The sequence below is a fragment of the Apis florea genome, unplaced genomic scaffold, assembly GCF_048593485.1.
Source record: "Apis florea isolate Af1SG1 unplaced genomic scaffold, ASM4859348v1 contig_2291_pilon, whole genome shotgun sequence".
NCBI lineage: Eukaryota > Metazoa > Arthropoda > Insecta > Hymenoptera > Apidae > Apis > Apis florea.
The window spans coordinates 5,098,359-5,118,396 of NW_028256553.1; the positions used below are offsets into that span (position 1 = coordinate 5,098,359).

General features: G+C 22.3%; 1 protein-coding gene across 2 annotated transcripts in view; it reads left to right on the plus strand.

The window, feature by feature from the left end:
- The window catches only part of tna (Zinc finger MIZ domain-containing protein tonalli), a 29,557-nt gene extending 10,905 nt beyond the window's left edge, over positions 1–18,652 (plus strand). Inside the window, exons 2-11 of one of the 2 annotated variants that reach the window (XM_086903417.1) lie at positions 8,382–8,603; positions 9,845–10,122; positions 10,298–10,621; positions 10,737–11,373; positions 11,576–11,922; positions 12,019–12,204; positions 12,290–12,432; positions 12,589–13,078; positions 13,165–13,392; positions 14,083–18,652. In XM_086903417.1, the coding sequence (XP_086759543.1) occupies positions 10,033–10,122; positions 10,298–10,621; positions 10,737–11,373; positions 11,576–11,922; positions 12,019–12,204; positions 12,290–12,432; positions 12,589–13,078; positions 13,165–13,392; positions 14,083–14,220 (2,583 nt within the window). In that variant the 5' untranslated portion in view covers positions 8,382–8,603; positions 9,845–10,032 and the 3' untranslated portion in view covers positions 14,221–18,652. The remainder of the gene's footprint in view (positions 1–8,381; positions 8,604–9,844; positions 10,123–10,297; positions 10,622–10,736; positions 11,374–11,575; positions 11,923–12,018; positions 12,205–12,289; positions 12,433–12,588; positions 13,079–13,164; positions 13,393–14,082) is intronic. The other variant, XM_086903416.1, reaches the window with a different exon arrangement.
- The last annotated feature ends 1,386 nt before the right edge of the window (positions 18,653–20,038 follow it).

Consider the following 20,038-nt stretch of genomic DNA (forward strand, 5'->3'; position numbering starts at 1 on the left):
GAAATATTATAGAATTTTTTATTTCCTTATTGATTTTAATTAAAAAAGCAATTTTAAAAAGATACGAACAAAATCAACAATAACACGCCTGTAATTGCTAATGTAATCTGTTTACGAGCTGTTTGTTAATTCAGTATAACAGTATAAATAGTATAGAATATTTTTGCGATTTAGAAGAAGAAATTCTCTTAAGAAAAAATACGAATTTGATTAATTGATTTGACGAATCTAACATATTCATAAACACACATAATTGACCAAAATCATAATTATAAATAAAATTACATATAACATTATTGAATGAACAGGGATATAATGCATGTCCCTTTCTTCCATGCTATTTTATGAGACTTTTTGTCAACGAATTATATTATATTAATTATATTAGATTTGCGAATTGTCAGTATGGATCCAACATAATTCCAACATAATCCAATTGCATGAGAAACAAGAAATTATATGAACCACATCCATAGAATATGTAATTATTTTTTTTTGTGTGTTATTTATATATATTATCTTGATTTATAGAAATATAATAATTATATTAAATTCGAAAAAGTGTTTGAATATCCGAATCAAATGTATTCTTATGTTCGGATATTCAAATTTAAATTAAATAAATATCCAGATATCTGAACATAAATTTTATGGACATTTAAGTATTCGAACTATATTTATAAACTCAAAATTCAAATATCCGTAAGTCCAAATATATATGATAATAATAAATATTATTATTTTTCTATATATATATTCTATTATATGGATGCGTAGAAAATATGAAAATATGAATGCCAATTTTAATTCTTTAAATGAAATTATATATTTTTTAATTCACTAATTCATATAATTTGTTGTTTCATATAAAATATAATATAAATATAATAAATGTAATTTTATATTTTATATAAAATGTATTAAATTATTTATGTAAAAAAATCATTACTTTAATATTAGATAATATTGCAATTTAAATTTTTTAAAACTTATTGAAAGATAAAAAACACGATAAGCGATATTCTAATGTTTATCTTTTTTTTTTTACATTATCAATTATTTATATTATGTTTAAAAATACAATTAATATCGAAAATATATAACAAATATAACAAATCACATTTAGAATTAATCTATAGAGAATTTATATTCTTGACTTATATTCTTCGAATTCATGAAACGAAATATAAAATAAAATATAAAACAATCCTCAACAAATTAAAATAGATAGTATGATATTGATATTATTATCATTGTAACTTTGATTATTGTTATAGTCACAAGAATTTCCATGAAACCAAAAGATTCATGAAATTCTCTATGTATAAATAATGACAATGTGATAATTTTTACTGAGCCTAAATTTAATATTGATTAAGATCGAGATATTTTAAATCTATTATAATTCATGAAGAAGTAACCTTTTGTCGATTTAATTTGACCTGTTACACCATTACATTATTAGTTATCTATCACTGCAATATATTTATATTAATAAAAAATGGCAATCATATACTTGTGCATATGTTATTCATAATACATATAATATATATAAGTAAAATTTTATATAATATTATCAATCTTTTTTTATAAATATCTCGAAAATTAAAATCGAGTAGTGATTACATATAAAAAATATTATTCAAAATTTGCAATATATTCAAAAATCATAAGAATCGAAATTAATATCTAAATAATTTTCATATTTTTTTATTTTGTTATATTTATATTTCGTAATTACTTTTTAGAGATTAATTCACAAATTAGATTCACAATCGAAAATATTTGAATTTTATTATTAAAATATTTAATATCAATCAATTATTAAGATATTTATAAATGTTATTCGAGTAATTTATGATTATCGAATATTCGAGTAATTGGATCATTCATTGAGATATGAATATTACTTGCTATTTTTTCACTTTTGAATTATTTTCATTTATGTTTATAAAAAGGAAAAAAAAAAAAGAAATTAAATCATTAAAAATCATAACCGGTAATGTACTTCTGGGATATGTCATAGAAGTAAATTAATCATTTGCAAACGAGAGTGTAATGGCTGTCATCAAATAACAAAAAAAATGTATTCATATCGCAAATCAATGTTGCCACGAAACCTTGGCGAAGAAGTTAAAACAATTTTTCTGAAAACGTTTTAGATGTTTTTTGTTGTTCTATGATGCTTTTACCGAAGCATTCTAACGGAAAAATCTATTCCATTTAGATTCGAAATATTATAAATATTTGTAAATAATAGACTCCTTTTATGTAACTGGGAACCGAGAAATTCTTTTTTAGCTGATTGACAAACTCAGAAGAACAATGTATTACATTTTTTAATTAAATTGATATTACTATTTTAGAAATCAACTGTCGTTTCTACTATTTGCATTTGTATATGTATTTCTCGTTAAAATTTTATAAATTTATAAAATTCGTAGAAATAATATAATAATTATTTTATATTTGATCTTTTTTTTCCAAAAAAAAAAAATTAATAAATTAAATTGTCATATAGAAATATTTTGAATTGATTTTGATTTGATTTTTTTCTAATTGCATAATTAGTGATATAATATTTTGTTAATACATTTCTTTTTTTATTTTCTATAATAATAAATAATTCAATGCGAGTATAAAGAAAAAAACGAACAGAAATTTTATTAGAAATCATCGCGATATTATAGATTCAATTTAAGTTGTATTTAATTTAATTATAATTGATATTTACTGTGTAAATAACAAAGTAATTTAAAATTGTTTAGTTCAATTTATTTAGTTCAATGAAAAAACTTGAATAGTGAAAATAGATTATTCTCGAAATATTATATTAAAACAAAAAAAAAAGAAACTCACTTTTGAAATTAGTCATGCAACTACATGATGTTAAGATCTATATCCATCAATGCTTTCTTTTTTCTCTGCAAACTTTTTGTGTATCATAGCTAATTCACATTGTCAACGATAAACGATTAAAAATAAAAATATTTATTATAATGAGATTTTATAGATAACAGATATGTATAATATGTATAATAAAGTCTTATTCGAAATTAATTTCCTTATCATAATTTTGGGTTTTATATAATTTATTTTTTCTATAATTTATTATTTATTTTTTATTTTCTTATGCATTATTTTTATCATAAAAATTATTCATAAAAAAATTAAATTTAACAATTATATTTTTGATAGAAAATTCTATGATCCAATGATCTTGAATAAAAAAAAATACATTGTAGATTTTTTTATTTATGTATTGCATAAAAGATAAGAATTTCCGTGAAAATGTTTTTTTAATATTTAAAATCAAAGCTCTATATATCTTTTCTTTTCTTCCCTTCTCTTTTGTTTACTTATCTTTGCTTTTTAGATTTCTCTTATACAAAAAAAAAAAGAGAGAGAAGGAAAAAAGGAATTCTTTCCACGATTTTTTCAACTAGTTGACCTTGAATATATGTTCTTGTTTACGTGTCATAATTTGCAATTTAGTGTTTGAATCTTAAGACTCTCGAATCATTTTTTCCATACTTCTTTGTGTCCTGATTTTAACGATCGATACTTTTAATATTATGTATCTAGTATATTAATTTTTTGTTCTTTTTATGCATACACCCATTTGTTATCTTTTTGTTACTCTGTTTTAAAGGTATAAATTGATTTAACAATGTTATGTATGATTGTGTACGTTACTTAGATATGTACGTTCTTGATGAACAAAGTTTCTTATATTTTAAACACATTGATGTTAATGCCGATTAATTGTGATTATCGTTTTATTATTTCATTCAATAGAAATTTCTATGTTTAACAATTTTAAAAAACGTAATTGAAATTTTTCAAAATTGAAAAATATTTAATTCTTTTAAATTTGAGCCTCTATTCTCCCTATAAATAGAAAAATTCGAAACGACTTATATCTTTTTTAATCATATATTAAATAAAATCTTTTTCAATTTTCTTGAAAATTATTTCAACTATATCATATAATCACAAATAAAAAATCTCTATAAATGATAAAAATAATCAAAATTAGATGTAATTGAAGTAAAATTTATATATTCACAATGCCCTTCCTAAGTGCCTAACTTAGGAAGAAGGAGAATGTTGTTATACGTATCGATATATGATAATCGTGAGAGAGACCTATTTTATCTTGTACAAGGATTCCTCAGTCGATATTATTTCTTTTCTCTATCTTAATACATGTCACCAATATTAATTATCTTCTTGATTTTTGTATGGAAAAATAATTCTCAGATTAATCCGCATAAATATTTTACATAATTATTTATTTTATATAATCATTATTATAATAAATATATGTATAAGAACAATTATTATTATTAGAAAATTATATTTTTTAAAAATATGTAACCATTTCTATAAAATATTAAATTTTATTAATATTTATTAAATTATAAATTTCAGAATTTTTTATGCATATATATTTAATATAAAAAAGTATTATTTTTAATTATTTAATCTCTTAAACAATCTACATCTAAAAGATACCATTCGTTTTTTGACTTTTATAAAAAATCAAAAATCAACTTTAATAATATATTATAAAAAACTATTTTGAACAATTTTTTCTTTACACATAATTAGTTTAAACTAGTTTTTGAATTAGCAAAAAAATTTGGATAAAAAATCATTCTATTCATACAAATATATTTATTACACTATCAAAATTTAAAAACGACTTGCATTTAATATGTATGTATGATGAACTTCTCTCTAATTCGAAAAAAAATAAATTTATTATTCATATTTGTTTTTTACAATTCAAATAATCGGAATGCAAAATTGTACAATAAAATATCTCAATTACGATAAAATATTCCCGAATATTATCGATACATACATCAGAAAATTGTAAATCAATTATGGAAAAAATTAACTTTATAATTTCAAATACATTTAATAATTTAATAATGATAATAATAATAAGATCGGCGAAAAAAGAGGCAAGTGAATCAAAATAAAATTTAATAAATAATATTATAAAATTATTTATGATGAAAATAATCTTAAATATTTTATTTTTTTTTTTTTAAGAAAATAAGAATAAATAATATATTATGCAACTCAATTGAAATATTTTTTATAACAGGAATTTCAAATTTGAAAGTGATTTAATACGTTTCGGTTTTCTATTAGATGTTTAATTTGCATTCATTTGGAAATTTTACTTTTTATATTTTTTCTATGCATATTACATTACCTAACGAATATAATTTGTCAGGTTTTTTCTTTTTTTTTTTTTTTTTTTTTTTTTTTATGTTAGTTGCACGAATTATATGTAAAGATTTTTATCATTTATATTTTTAGTTGCACGAATTATATGTAAAAAACACCAAATGGATTCTAGTTGACGAAATATTGACATTCGAGAATAAAAACCCGTTAGAAATTTTATAAAAGAATTCTACCCTTCCTCGATTGCCGTTCAGAGGGGAAGATAAAAAGGAGAAAAGGAATATACAATCAGAATAAGGGAGAATAGTCTAGCGAAGGGAAAAGGCATCAGTTTCTCCCTCTCTTTTGCTTTCTTTTTTTCTTGTATATCCTTCTTCTTTTCTCCTAGAATTGTATTCAGCACAAATTTAAAAATGAAGTTGAATTTAAATGATGTCAATTTTCATGTTTATTCTACATACACTATATATATATAAAATAAGACAATAATAATAATGAACAAATAAAAATAGATAAACAATTGCATTATATATGAAGATATTCTTCTATATTACAATATTAATTATAATTATCTTATTTATACATATGCTATCTATTTATATATAAAAACTGAAATATAATTAAATATTTTTAATAATATTATAACATATATTAAATTATATTGAAATGATTTTTTTTGTATGTAGTTTGTATGTAGTTCATGTATGTAGAGTTAAAAAGTTTCTTAAATAACGATTTTAACAATATCATTTAATGTTATAAATCCTTCTTTGATGAATATTTTATGCATATCATATATTTTACATATATCAATACACATGTATAACATATATGTATATGTGTATATATATATATTATATAATGCACTATTAATAGAAGAAAGTTTCTTTTTCGTTTTAGTGACAAGAAAAGACATTCTCTTTTCCGTTGATTTTAGAAACTAATAAGATCAAATGAGCGTAAAAGAAAATTATTTTGCAGATGATTAACGATAACTTTCTTTTATTTTACTTTTAACAATTAAAAATTATCTTTCATCTATTAATTATAACAATTTTCAACAATGAACATTTCTTTCATTTGTCTTGACGTAAATTCTTGCTCTGTTAAAATTTTAAATTTATTTTAGATTGATAGAAATATAATAAAAATTTCAATGAATTTTATTTACTCTTTTAAGTTTTATATAATATTTATTTACTCATTTATAAATATTGAATAAATTTAAATAAAATTGAAAATATCTTTATGATATTATAATTAAGATATTATAATATCTTATGAGATATTATAATTATTTTATATTTACTATTTTATTTCATTGTAAAATATTAAAAAAAAAGCATATAATAAGTATTACTTTTACAATTTTCAATTATTAATTTATCATAATCTTGTATGTTAATAAAAAATAAAATTGTTATTTTATAACATTCAATAAAAAGCAAATATCCATAAATTAGTGTTTTTTTAAAACGACAAAATGATTATTTATTCTATAAGTAAGTAATAAGATCAGTAATAATCAATAATATAATTTATGCAACTGAAACAAATTCTAATTGTATTAAAAATTTTTAATATAATTTTTTTTAAATTAAAACTATATTATAAATTACAAGTGTAAAAAATAATATAATAAATCTAATAAAACATATATATACAATTTTAGATATATTAAATTTTTTAATTAAATATTTTAATAAAACAACAATTTAAAAAATTTGAAATAATCGTAATGAATGTGTGAGAATAATCTATTTAAATTTGTGCAATTGAATATTATGACCATTTTAAAGTATAAAGAACAGAAATATATTTATTTTTCTCAGTTATTTTTGAAAATTTACACGCGCAAAAATTTTGATAAGCATATGGAAATATCATAAAAGATAATTTCGAAAAATATAATGCACTCTTTCATATAATTTTCCAAGTTTCAAACATTATGAATAATAAAGAAACATATCTTTGTTCATTTCTTTTATGTCTTTATGTAATTTTCCATTACGTATTATTATTATTCCAAATCAAATTTAAAAATACATAAAGCGTTTCTTTAGAATTCTTGCTATGCTTAAATAACAATTATTTGACAAATATATATATATATATATATATATATCATATAATTTTATACAATCAAATTTATTTCAATTATTATAAATAAAATAAAAAAATATAAAATACTAAGCACATATATAATTAATTAAAAATTTAATAAAGTTCCGAAAAATTCGAATGGTCGATCAATACGAAATGGAGGATTAAGATAAGGAATAAAAGGATGAGGGAAAAAGATTAGAATAAAAAACTTTCAAATATTATACGTTGAATTTTATATAGATGTAACTGTCTTTAAAATTATATTAATTGTTTACATGAATAATCGCAAAAATTTATTCTTTCATGGGAAATTTTAAAATTTTTTTAATTCAATATATAAAATTGTTTCTATTCAAAACATAATAATTATATTATTTTTATATATTAATTGATTTTTTTTACTGTTGCTTGTATTTAACATTTAATAAGTCAAATGTATTTAATTTTTTAAAAACTAGTGATTAAATTTTTGATGAATTGTAGTGAATTGATATAATCATGATAAATAGATAGAACATTCTATAGATATTAAGACTTATGTGTAGTTAGACGTTATCAATACTTTATTCAATACTTGATAGTAACGATTATTATTATTGTATTAGTAACTTCTAGGAAACATTCAATGCGATAATACTATCTGCATATATAGTTTTCAACATATTGTATTGAAAGTTTTTTTATTTCGAAAAACTTCAAAAAACATAAATATTCGAAGTTAAAAAAATTTTAGATCTAAAATCTATTCTTCCAAATTTCATGTCAATTCCTGATTGAAGCCTTTTATATACTAAGTTAAAGTATAATCCAAAATTTTTACCATGAATTCTAATTTCATGACAAAATATGAAATTAGAAATACACGAAATATAAAAATTCGAACATACAAAATATTGAAAATTATTTAAAATTCTATTTATAAATAATTACAGTTATTAATTAATTATAGATTACTAAATAAAATAAAGTTGAAATAATAGCAAAAAATATTATCAAGCAAATAATATTTATAGAAAAACAAAAATTAAATAGGTTTTTCTGAATTTGAGCCGTGATATTTCCGTTTACAGAGAAGTTAGAAGATTCGCGATACCATCGAGATTTTTCCCATCTGGGTATCGAACAAGTTGAAAATGATCGTGCAAAGCACGTTGGTTCCCGGGACACGATGGCAAACGGTGTTTGTAGCAGAACGGCATTATAAGCGCAGAGAGCAGCAGTGTGTGAATAGCGAGCACGTGCATTTCCCACAGAAAACCAATAGGGGCCTTGGCCAGCTGGGAATATGAACGGTGCGCACAGAATTCTGTCTTTCGATCTTTTGGGGTATACGCGACTTAAAACGAGAATGAAGGCTGTTTGAAAGAACGAACAATGTTCGGGCCTTGGAATGTATCGATAGAAAGGCACAACAAAGCGTCCGATTTCCTTTCCTATATTTTAAATATAATTTTGTGCCTGTAAAATAAGAAAAGGCTCTGATGGAATGGTAGCGACAGGTAAATCGATTTTAGAAGAAAATTAGAGAAAGAATTTAAAAGAAAGATTCGGTTTGATTTCCTGTTTTTTTTTTTCATATATTTTTTTTTATTTGATGTAAAATAACAAGAAGTAAATTAAAAATAAAAAAAAATAAATAACTTCAATTTTTTAATGTTAATAAAATTATTTTGAGAATTAGAAAGAATGCATGCTTGAATATTATTTTTATATTTTTTTGGTTCGTTTCATTTTTTTCTCTTTTTTTTATTATAATGATATTAATTATTACAATACTGTTTTACATATTTAGTGTTTTAAATAAACTGAGATAACTATATCTCAAAGATTACAATGCAATTAACGACGCATTTTCCATATTTCTATTTTGCAATTGTACAAGTTGTTTTAGATTTGAAACTTTGTTTTAATTTTTGAAACTTTAATTAATTAATTAATTAAGTGATTCTATAGAATAACTAATTATTAGTTATTTATTTGTAATTATTAAATTAATAAATATTAATTTAATAAATTAATATTTATAATTGTATGTCTTGAATAATAGTAGTGATTTTAAATTGATGACCTTCTTAAATAATTCAATGATCATAAATAACTGATATATATTATTGTCGCATCGCGGAAAATAAAGAACGAAATTACAATACAATCGGACAGAAAAATTCAAACATGAATCTACATGTTTATTTTTTACTTCTGCCCATCATCTATTCATTAATTTATATTTTAAATTTATAATAATTTTTTTTAAAATTCATTTTTTTCTTTTTTGCATATATGCATTTTTTTTCACAAAAATTATATTAAAATCATAAGGATACAAATAGATTTAACAATAAAATTCTTAAGAATTATTTTTCATACATAGTAGACACTGCATTAAGAATAACTATTCAAGAATGATTGATATTTTCAACATAATTGTCTATTAAAAATAATTTTCGAGAGCAACTCTTGAGAGTTTTATTAAAATATATCCTAAAATATATAATCTTTATAAAAGTTAATTTTAAAAAATCTTTTTTTACAGTATCTCAGTTTTTATTGAAACGCCTGTAATACGCGACACGCGTTTGTCGTTTTCAAAACTAGTTTCAAAAAAAACCATCAACAACGGCGGCGATCGGCGTTGGGGTGCAACCCGTGTTATCATCCGGCTATCATAGCACGGTGCCACCCCAGAACGGGGGTGGTGGTTCGACATTTAGTGCCGCGGCGATGGTGGCAGCTGCCACCGCTACGGCCACCGCCACAGCCAGCGTGGTGGCCATGCAGGATCGCCAAGACATCCCTTCTCAATTTAATCAAGTATTATTTTCATTTTTATATTTATTTTTCTAGAAATATGATTGATTCTTAAGTTCAGTTTTTTTCTCTTGCGTTTATTTTAAGAGGAAAATAATTTTATCATTTACCATTGTAAATACATGATAAAAAAAAGTATATGTTTAAACATTGAATATATTTTATTCGTTGATTATAGATGCAAAGCCAACATGGAATACCCCATCAAACATATAACGCAGGGTATGCCCAAAGAGGACCAATGGCCGGAATGGGGCCAGTCGGAATGAACAACTTCAATAGTATGGGCACGATGAGTCCAATGCATTCTATGAATTCCATGAATTCGATGAACAGTATGAATAGTATGAACTCGATGAATCCTATGTCGATGGGAGGTATGAACGGTATGAATAGTATGAACGGAATGACTCCCATGAGCTCTATGAGTAACATGGGTAATATGAGCATGAACAATATGATGGGACCTAACAATATGCAAATGAACAAGATGAGCATGCAAGTATGTAAAATTTTATAATTTTTTTTATATCTTAGATTTATATAAAACAGAATTATAGATTTAATATAGATGCATTATCTTAATTATCTATCTTGTAATTGATATATATTTACAGGCTCAACCTCATCAAGGCTATCCAAGGAGATTAGCACCTTATCCAAATCCTGCTATGCATATGGCACAAAAGAGACAACAAAACCCATATTCAAATCCAAACCCAGCTGCGATGCAACCAGCCTTCAATGGCATGTCATCATCGCAATATCCGGCCAATTATCCTGCTGCAGCAAGGCCGAACTTTCAACCTCAGTATCAGCCTATGCAGAATATGAATCCATCGGCTGCTGGTTTTGGGCCTAATTCTATGATACGAAGTAGTAATATGAGGCAAACTACGCCTTCATACACTCCCAATCAAACAGCGAATAACCAATATTATAATAGCAATGGTATACCAGTTAGTATGGGACCTACAACGGTTGGAAATCAATTTGTTGGTCATCAACCAAACTCAGGATATGCTGGTAATACATCTTCGTATGGTACAGCTGGTGTTGCAACCAGTCAATATCAACAAGATGTTGCATCAATGAGAACGACAGGCGCAGGGAGTCTAAATTATCAACATAGTCCTATTCCTGGTAATCCAACTCCACCATTGACGCCAGCCACCAGTATGCCTCCCTATATCAGTCCGAATCCGGATATTAAGCCTAATTTCAATGAAATAAAATCACCAATTAATATTCAGAGTAAGTTGAAATGTTTTTATTATTATTTTAATAATAAGATAAATTTAAAACAAGTATTACATTAAAAACATTTAATTATGAGCATATTTTTTTAATCAACTTTAATTATATTTATTTTTTACAATTATAAATGTTTCAATCTTTTATTTAGATTTTTAAATAAATTAGAATATTGATGAATTATTTTTTTCATTGTGCACAGAAGATGATGAGCTACGATTAACATTCCCCGTAAGGGATGGCATTATTCTTCCACCCTTCCGCTTAGAACATAATCTGGCTGTAAGCAATCACGTTTTTCAATTAAAACCCACGGTGCATCAAACATTGATGTGGCGATCCGATCTGGAACTGCAACTTAAGTGTTTCCATCATGAAGATAGACAAATGAATACAAATTGGCCAGCGAGTGTACAAGTCTCTGTGAATGCTACGCCATTGGTTATCGATCGTGGTGAGAATAAAACATCTCATAAGCCTTTATACCTGAAGGACGTTTGTCAACCTGGAAGAAATACGATACAAATTACTGTATCGGCATGTTGTTGTGTAAGTTTTTTTTTACAATTTAATTTATATTTTATATTGTTTTAAAATTTAATTTTTATAAAAGAAAAATTAATAAATTTTTTTTCTAATTTACAGTCTCATTTGTTCGTACTTCAATTAGTTCACCGACCAAGTGTAAGAAGTGTACTTCATGGATTATTACGTAAAAGATTACTTACAGCAGAGCATTGTATTACTAAAATTAAACGGAACTTTAATAATACCATTTCAAATAATGGTATACAATCGGAGAAAGATGTCGTAGAACAAACAGCACTAAAGGTAAATATTCAAAAATATATATTTAAAAATATAACATCTATATATTTTTTAAATTAATTATTTATATAAATAATTTTTTTTATAGGTATCTTTAAAATGTCCTATTACTTTTAAACGTATTACACTGCCAGCTAGGGGACATGACTGTAAACATATTCAGTGCTTTGATTTGGAATCATACTTACAATTAAATTGTGAACGAGGATCTTGGCGATGTCCTGTATGCACGTAAGTTATTTTCTAACTCATCTTAAATTTAATTATGAAATTAATTTCATTCAAATTTATTATATTATTATATTCATATTATATTTGTATTATATAATTTTGTTTATATATTAGTATAATAATATAATAATATTATATATTATATATTATATATAGAAAACCTGCACAACTGGAAGGTTTAGAGGTTGATCAATATATGTGGGGTATTTTAAACACTCTAAACACTGCAGAAGTAGAAGAAGTTACGATAGATTCAATGGCAAATTGGAAACCAGCAAAAAATTTAGCTAATATTAAATCTGAAGAAGAAAGTGATTGCAAAAGAATGACAAAGGCAATGTCACCTGGAAGTATGAATATGCCTACTATGAATAATTGGGATATGAATCAAGCAATGAGTCCATACATACCACCTGATATGAGTAGCATTGTAAGTGGTTCTATGATGAATAATACTTCAACTACGTATGGAAATAATATCAATCATCGGAATTCATCGGGAGGATCTTTCGATATTAATTCTGGAACGAATTCGAATACTAGTAATGATTATACTAATGGAGCATCAGGACCTCTTTCGCACTTAAACGAATCAGTGAATTCTTTAGATCCTCTTAATGCTATGGAAAAATCACTTAATGATCAGGTATGTTAGAAGTTTAAAATTATTGAACTTCATAATTGTATGCAATACACACTAATCATTAAATATTTTATTCCTATATGTTATAGATGCCACATACACCTCATACACCTCATACACCTCACACACCACATACACCAGGTGGTGGAAACAGTGGTCCACCAAGTGTTCCTCCAGCATCTCAGGAATCTACTGGAAATCTTAATACATCTGGTAATACAAACATAAACAATGATACTGCGGATATACCATCGGATTTAAATTTTGATCCAGCTGCAGTAATAGATGGTGAAGGTACAGGTCAAGAAGCTCTAAATGTAAGTAATAATTTTTATTTTCTTAACATTTAAATATTTTGATATTTATAAAATGTTAATTTAATTTAGAATTGATTTATTTTTTTTATATTTATATATTTTTTATTAATCAATAGGTTTTGAGTAGAATCCAAAAATACCAATTTTAATTTCTTAGAAATTCTTAATATTAAAAATTATAATTTAAATAATTAAAATTTAAATAAAATGATCTATGTTAATCTACTTTGTAGAGATAATATAAAATTAGAGATAAATATAAAACTAAAAAAAATATATATATATATATAAAAAACAATTTTTAAATAAATCGAATGTAAAACAAATTTGACTTCAATAAATAAAAATTTAATTACAATTTTATTTAGAATGTATAGAAAAGACTACATTATCTAACTTTCTAATAAGTCAAGATATAGAGCATGTTTTTTAATCTGTTTTTTATCTTTACTATGATAACATATGTTTATCCCATCAGTGTAATTATTTATCTTATTAAGCATATATGCATCAAAAATGTATTTATAAATATTAAACTGATATTTTTGGATTTTATTCATAAATCTATCAAATTATAAAAAAATAAATAAAAGTAAAAAAAATAAATGATTTTCTAAATTAAATTTCATTCTTGAATAATTTTTATAATATATGTATTCATTATTTATTTTTTATTATGTTATATTATAGCTCTTGCCAGATAATGTTGTGGATCCAATGGAATTACTTTCATATTTAGATCCACCAGATCTGAATACTCCACCCAGTAGTGGCGCTAGCAGTGGTAATCCCTCATCGAGTGATGATATTTTAGCACTTTTTGAATAAAAATTAATGGGCATCTCATAAGAGAAATAATCAAATTATGACCCTGATCATAAGGAACAAAATTATATCGACAAGTTTGCATCCTAATACAGATATATTTCTAATCGAATGAAATTACTTGTAATGAGCAATTTCAAAAATTGGGGTCATTATTGGGTGCTCTCACCTAATTCAATGGTACAAAAAATCTTAGCTCTAATTATAATATTCCTATCGACAAAGTTAGGGCATATTATTAGATTTAAAGACAATGACTTTTAATTAATAGGTAAAACAAAGTATGTAATAATGCTTCTTGGTAAAGATATTATTGCATGGATAATGTTACTTCTTGATCATTCAAAATTTTTATTTCTAAATCGCATATAAATATAAATATTGTACCGAACATATATTTGAGAACTGATTATTGCAATTATATTAATTGTGCTCAAAAACAATGATAATCGAATTTTTTAATATCAGATATAGAATATTTTACATATATTAATGTTATGAAAAAATGTTTGTTTGATAAATGTGCAATACGATTAATTTACATACATTTTATACATATTACACATATATTTTGTATATTCATCTATTTTTTATTTCAAAATAAGTTTTTACATAGATAATGTTTAAAGAATATATGATAAAATAGAATTTATTTATATTATGTTTGATACAATGAATTGATAACTTTTAATGATTTGCATAATTTAAATTTTTAATAGATTTTAAAAAATCGTATAGCACATTTATAAAATCTTATATATTGAAAAAAGATTTTTGAGATCAATATATATACACAAAATTGGAATAATTTTAGAAAATTACTATTATAAAATATCATACTATTGAAATTTAAAATGATTCTAACAAATTTATGATTTTGAAATATTTCCTTGAAAAAATATACATCCTATGTTATAAAGACATTATATTTAAATGTTTCCTTGCAATATAATCTTTACTTCAGAACCGGTCTACTCGCATTCAAGGCTATGATGGACCTACATCACAACAGAACTATAATTGTACACTTGTAAATAAGTTTTAATTAAAAAAAATAGATAGAATATTCATCTGTTGTGAATTACTCTGCTTCTTAATGGATATAGCATATATAGTGTTCCTTTCCTTTAGATGATTAGTGACAACAGATGAAGAAGAATCGAGGGCATATCGGGCTTCACACTGGGAATTATGATGTATCTCTTGAGCTTTTAAAAAAATACGTAATTCCAAAATATTTAAATTATGTTTCATAAAATATTTCTTTTTTATTTTTTATTCTATTCATAATAAATATTATAATTTTTATTTATGTGAAAATTTATAATTTGATATTGAATTTATTAATGAAATTAAAATTTTTATATCATTAATAATATTATATATAAAACTTATAATTATATACAAATTAAAAAAAAAATACATTAAAAAGAAAATATTTGATTTTTTTCTTTTTCATTAGAAAAAATATTTTTATTTTTTTAAAGATTTCATTAAACTGTTATAATATGAAAATAACAAAATATTTTTATACAATATAAAATCTCTGAAGGTACATCAAAACTTATGTGTATACATGTATATGCATATGTATATATGTAGAATGTTAACATATTCATGAAATATCTTTGGAAGATTAATTTTAAAGAAGAAAAAAAATATAAAAGTTGATATAAAAAAAAATGTCAACTAAAGCTTCTTTTTTAAATTAAGTTTTAAATAAAAATATATATTTAAATATATAGTAAATAAATAATTGAAGTATATTAGATGAAAGAAGAGAGAAAAAGAGTGAAACTGCTTTATTTTTACATTGTTGTTACACTCTGTTTTTATCTCGCTTCATTTAATTACTTAAATTACTTACAATTTAATAAATATTTGTCATCGATATTTATATCAACTTTTTTATTTTGATCTTTAAAATAAACTTTAAAGATGTTCTACAAATATATTAACAATCTATATACATCATATATAACATATAGAATTTATTTTCATATTTTGATTAGTTAAGAAGATTTATATTAATAATTATTTTAATAATTATGTATCTTAATATAATGTTAATAACAAAATATATCTCTTATTCTATTTATAATTTTTTTTTTATTAAAAATAGAAACAATTTTATATTATTAAAACAATTGAATTTACTAAAATCGAATAATAAATTACAAAAAAAAAACAAATTTTATAAGAAATCAACTTTTACTTGAAAAATTAGTATGAGAAAATAAATTCTATATAATAAAATTAGCACAAATTCTCAAAAGAACTGATTTTCGTTTAACGAAATTTCAGATAAAAAATTATACGTATGATATTACTGCCAGAGTGAAACCGCCCATAGCCCCCAGCTTATATAGTAATTATTACATTTATATCTTTTGTGATTAAAAGAGAAAATATATACTTAAAGTGATTCATGTAGATTATACAAATTTTATATAAAAATGTATTTATATTCCAGTGTGCAACAATAGCGCACATTGACGAATTAGATGCGGTCAAGTTTCTATTCATATAACTTAATTATAATATTATTAATAATACGATAATAATAATACTTAATTAAGCGAGATTATTGTATATTACCTGTATATATGATAAATAGATTAATAATATAAGAAAAGTGGCAGATACTTATTGGCCAGTTATAATAATAAAATAATTATCTTAATTATTTCTCAGAACCAAAACATACAAGCATTGTATGAGAATACTTTAAAATTAGAAAATAAAACATGTAAATGAATATAGGATAATAACAGTTCAAACATTGCACTGTTATTTCTAATAGAATTATTACTTACTTATTAAAGACATAATTATCAAAAAAGTTTATTCAAATTATAAGCTTTACTTAGGATTGCCAGAAAGTAGGCACGTGCAACATTGTTGCAATTGTATATAGACAATGTCTACCTATACCTACTTAATAATATCCTAAAATACATGATACACGGTCTTGGTTTACAAGTTGTAGAGTTTTATAAATATCTGGTAAATTAGCACAATATTTTTAATTTTTGTCAAAAGATATGAATATATATTAAATAATATATGAGAAGAAAAGTAAGAATAATAAATATCAAACTTACTGTGTTATTAGTTAGTTAATTAAATTATATATTTCATAATGAATTTTGCTCATTTAAATATAAACAATTTTGTACTGAAGAAATTTAACTTTTACAAAAGAATATTAACAATTAAATTATGTATTTACAATATATGTATTTTAAAATCAATTTTAATTTTAGTCTAATAATATTTCAGATTATTATGAATCTCTACAACTTTATAATTATATACCTATTTATCTATTGTTAGGAGGCCTATGATTTGAACCTACAATGCGTCGCAAAAGACTTAAATGATCAAATGTCATGTGTGTTGTCTTGTCCAAGACCTGAAAAGTTTCACTAAGAAAATAAAATATTTTCATGTAATATGACACGGCTGTACCTACTTATGGCATATTGAAGGTATTCAATGAATCCAATGAAGCTTGTTGATAAGCATTTATAGACGAAAAATAATTTCATTTTGTTATATCAATGTATATTATTAAATTCCTTAAAAATTTAATGTTAGTTTAGATAATCAGTTTTAAATATACTAATTATATATATTCATAACTTTTTTAATTATCCACAAAAACTGGACATGGACCAACTTTTGATTATACATGGGATTTATAGTAATCGATTAAATTTCGGAAATAAAAAAAAGTGTTCGTATATTTTGAGTATCTAAAACATCAAAAGCTGTGCAATTTGCTTTAACATAATTTCATAAATATAAAAATATAGAAATGTTTTAAGCATTGCCAAAGAAAATAGAAATTGAAACTATATAATAACCGAAAGAACTTAGTTATAATCACAATTATAAGTTAAGCAGGATAAAAAAACGGTCACAAATTTTACTAGTGGAATGAGAAAAAAAAACTTTCGTTATTAGATAATTATTCTCCTCAATTATATAAAAAGACATAAGTTAGTTAAATAATTAATTAGTATTGTGTTTTGGAGATGTTTCAAGTTCTTTTTTTTATTTCAGTAAATTATGTGACCCAATTTTTATTCTACTAGTAACAATGTTTTTATATCAATCAATAAGATTTTTATAAATCTACGATTATTACCTGAAGTTTTTCATAAATTGTTCAAACATTTCATAGATAAATCATAATGTTATATTAATCAATATACAGAGTATTTATCATAATCGCCATAAGTGATTGGTACAGATTTGTGTAAAAATAAAGAATAATACAAAAAGTGTACGTTACAAAAAGTACTAATATCATTGGTTGCATTCATGTAAAAAATTTTAATACACAAAGACCAGTTTATAATATGTATGACAGACATCACATTGTTTCTCGATAACAGTTAGAAACATTCAATAAAAAAGTCATAAAATATTGAACGTTTTATATCATTTTTAGATCATTTTTCCTATAAATCAATTTTTGAAAAAAATATATTTAAAAAACATTTTAAAAACAATTATTGCAAATAAATAAAATTCTTATGAAACAAAACAAATTATTGTTATATTATGCAACAAGACATTCAATAAATTTATCTTGTATTAAAGAATAAAAACAATTTTTATATTTTTTTTATTGTGATTCATAACATAAATAATATATATATGCATAAAAAATGTTACTTTATTTATATTATTTAATTTAAAAATTTAATAAATATAAATTTAATACTTATTTATGATTATATTGGATTATATTAAATTTATATTTATATTATATTTATATTTATATAATTGAAATTTATAAAAATACTTATATATATATTTGGATAAATTAATTAAAATATATTGCATTAATATTATAATTATTTAAAATAACTAAAAAATTAAATTTTACTTATTTTTAGAATATATATTTTAGAATATAACTCTTATTTTAAAAATAAAATTATTTTAAATTATTTTAAATATTTTGTATTTTTATTATTCTAAATTATATTAAAAAGATAAGAGTATTGATAAAATTCATGATGGTCATACAAAAAAAATTTTAATACAAGATATCATAAGAAATAATAAGAATAAATTACAAATTAAAAATTATATTTATATTTACAATAATTAAATTCTCAAGTATTGTAAATATATATCACTTTTTAAAAATATAATTAAAACACCAAGGAGATAGTATTTTATAATGGAAAAATAATGTTTCTATTTGAAATAATTCTTCGCAAAATTATATATGCATAACTTAAAGAGTACATAACTTCGTAATTAAAAATTTAAATTTAAAATTTTCAAATTAAATTCGAATTAAATTTAATTCAATACAAATATGTTTGTAATGATTACTTAACATACAATACAACAATATACGATTATGAATAAAAATATAATACAATATGAGTAATATAATAATTAACATAATATTATAAAATTGATTTTGTAAATGTTTTTATATATAGAATTTTTAAATGATATATTTATTACTCATAGTCTTTTCCCAAAGATGTATTTAAAAATAAATATTTAAAATATAGACAGTTTTTCTTTTAAATTAAGACAAATTTCTTTTAAATTAAAGTGCTTTGCTCTTCGCTTGTTTAATGAAAATAGTCAATAATGTAAATAGTTTGAAAATCATTTCGAATAAGAGATTAAAAATGGATGATTTTCTATATTACTAACACACTATTTCCAAAATTATTTATAAGTAATCTGTCAGTATTACTATATAAATAATTAAATATATATATAATATATATATAAAACAAAATTGCGATTACGCAAGATATTTATAAATTCAAACACTTTT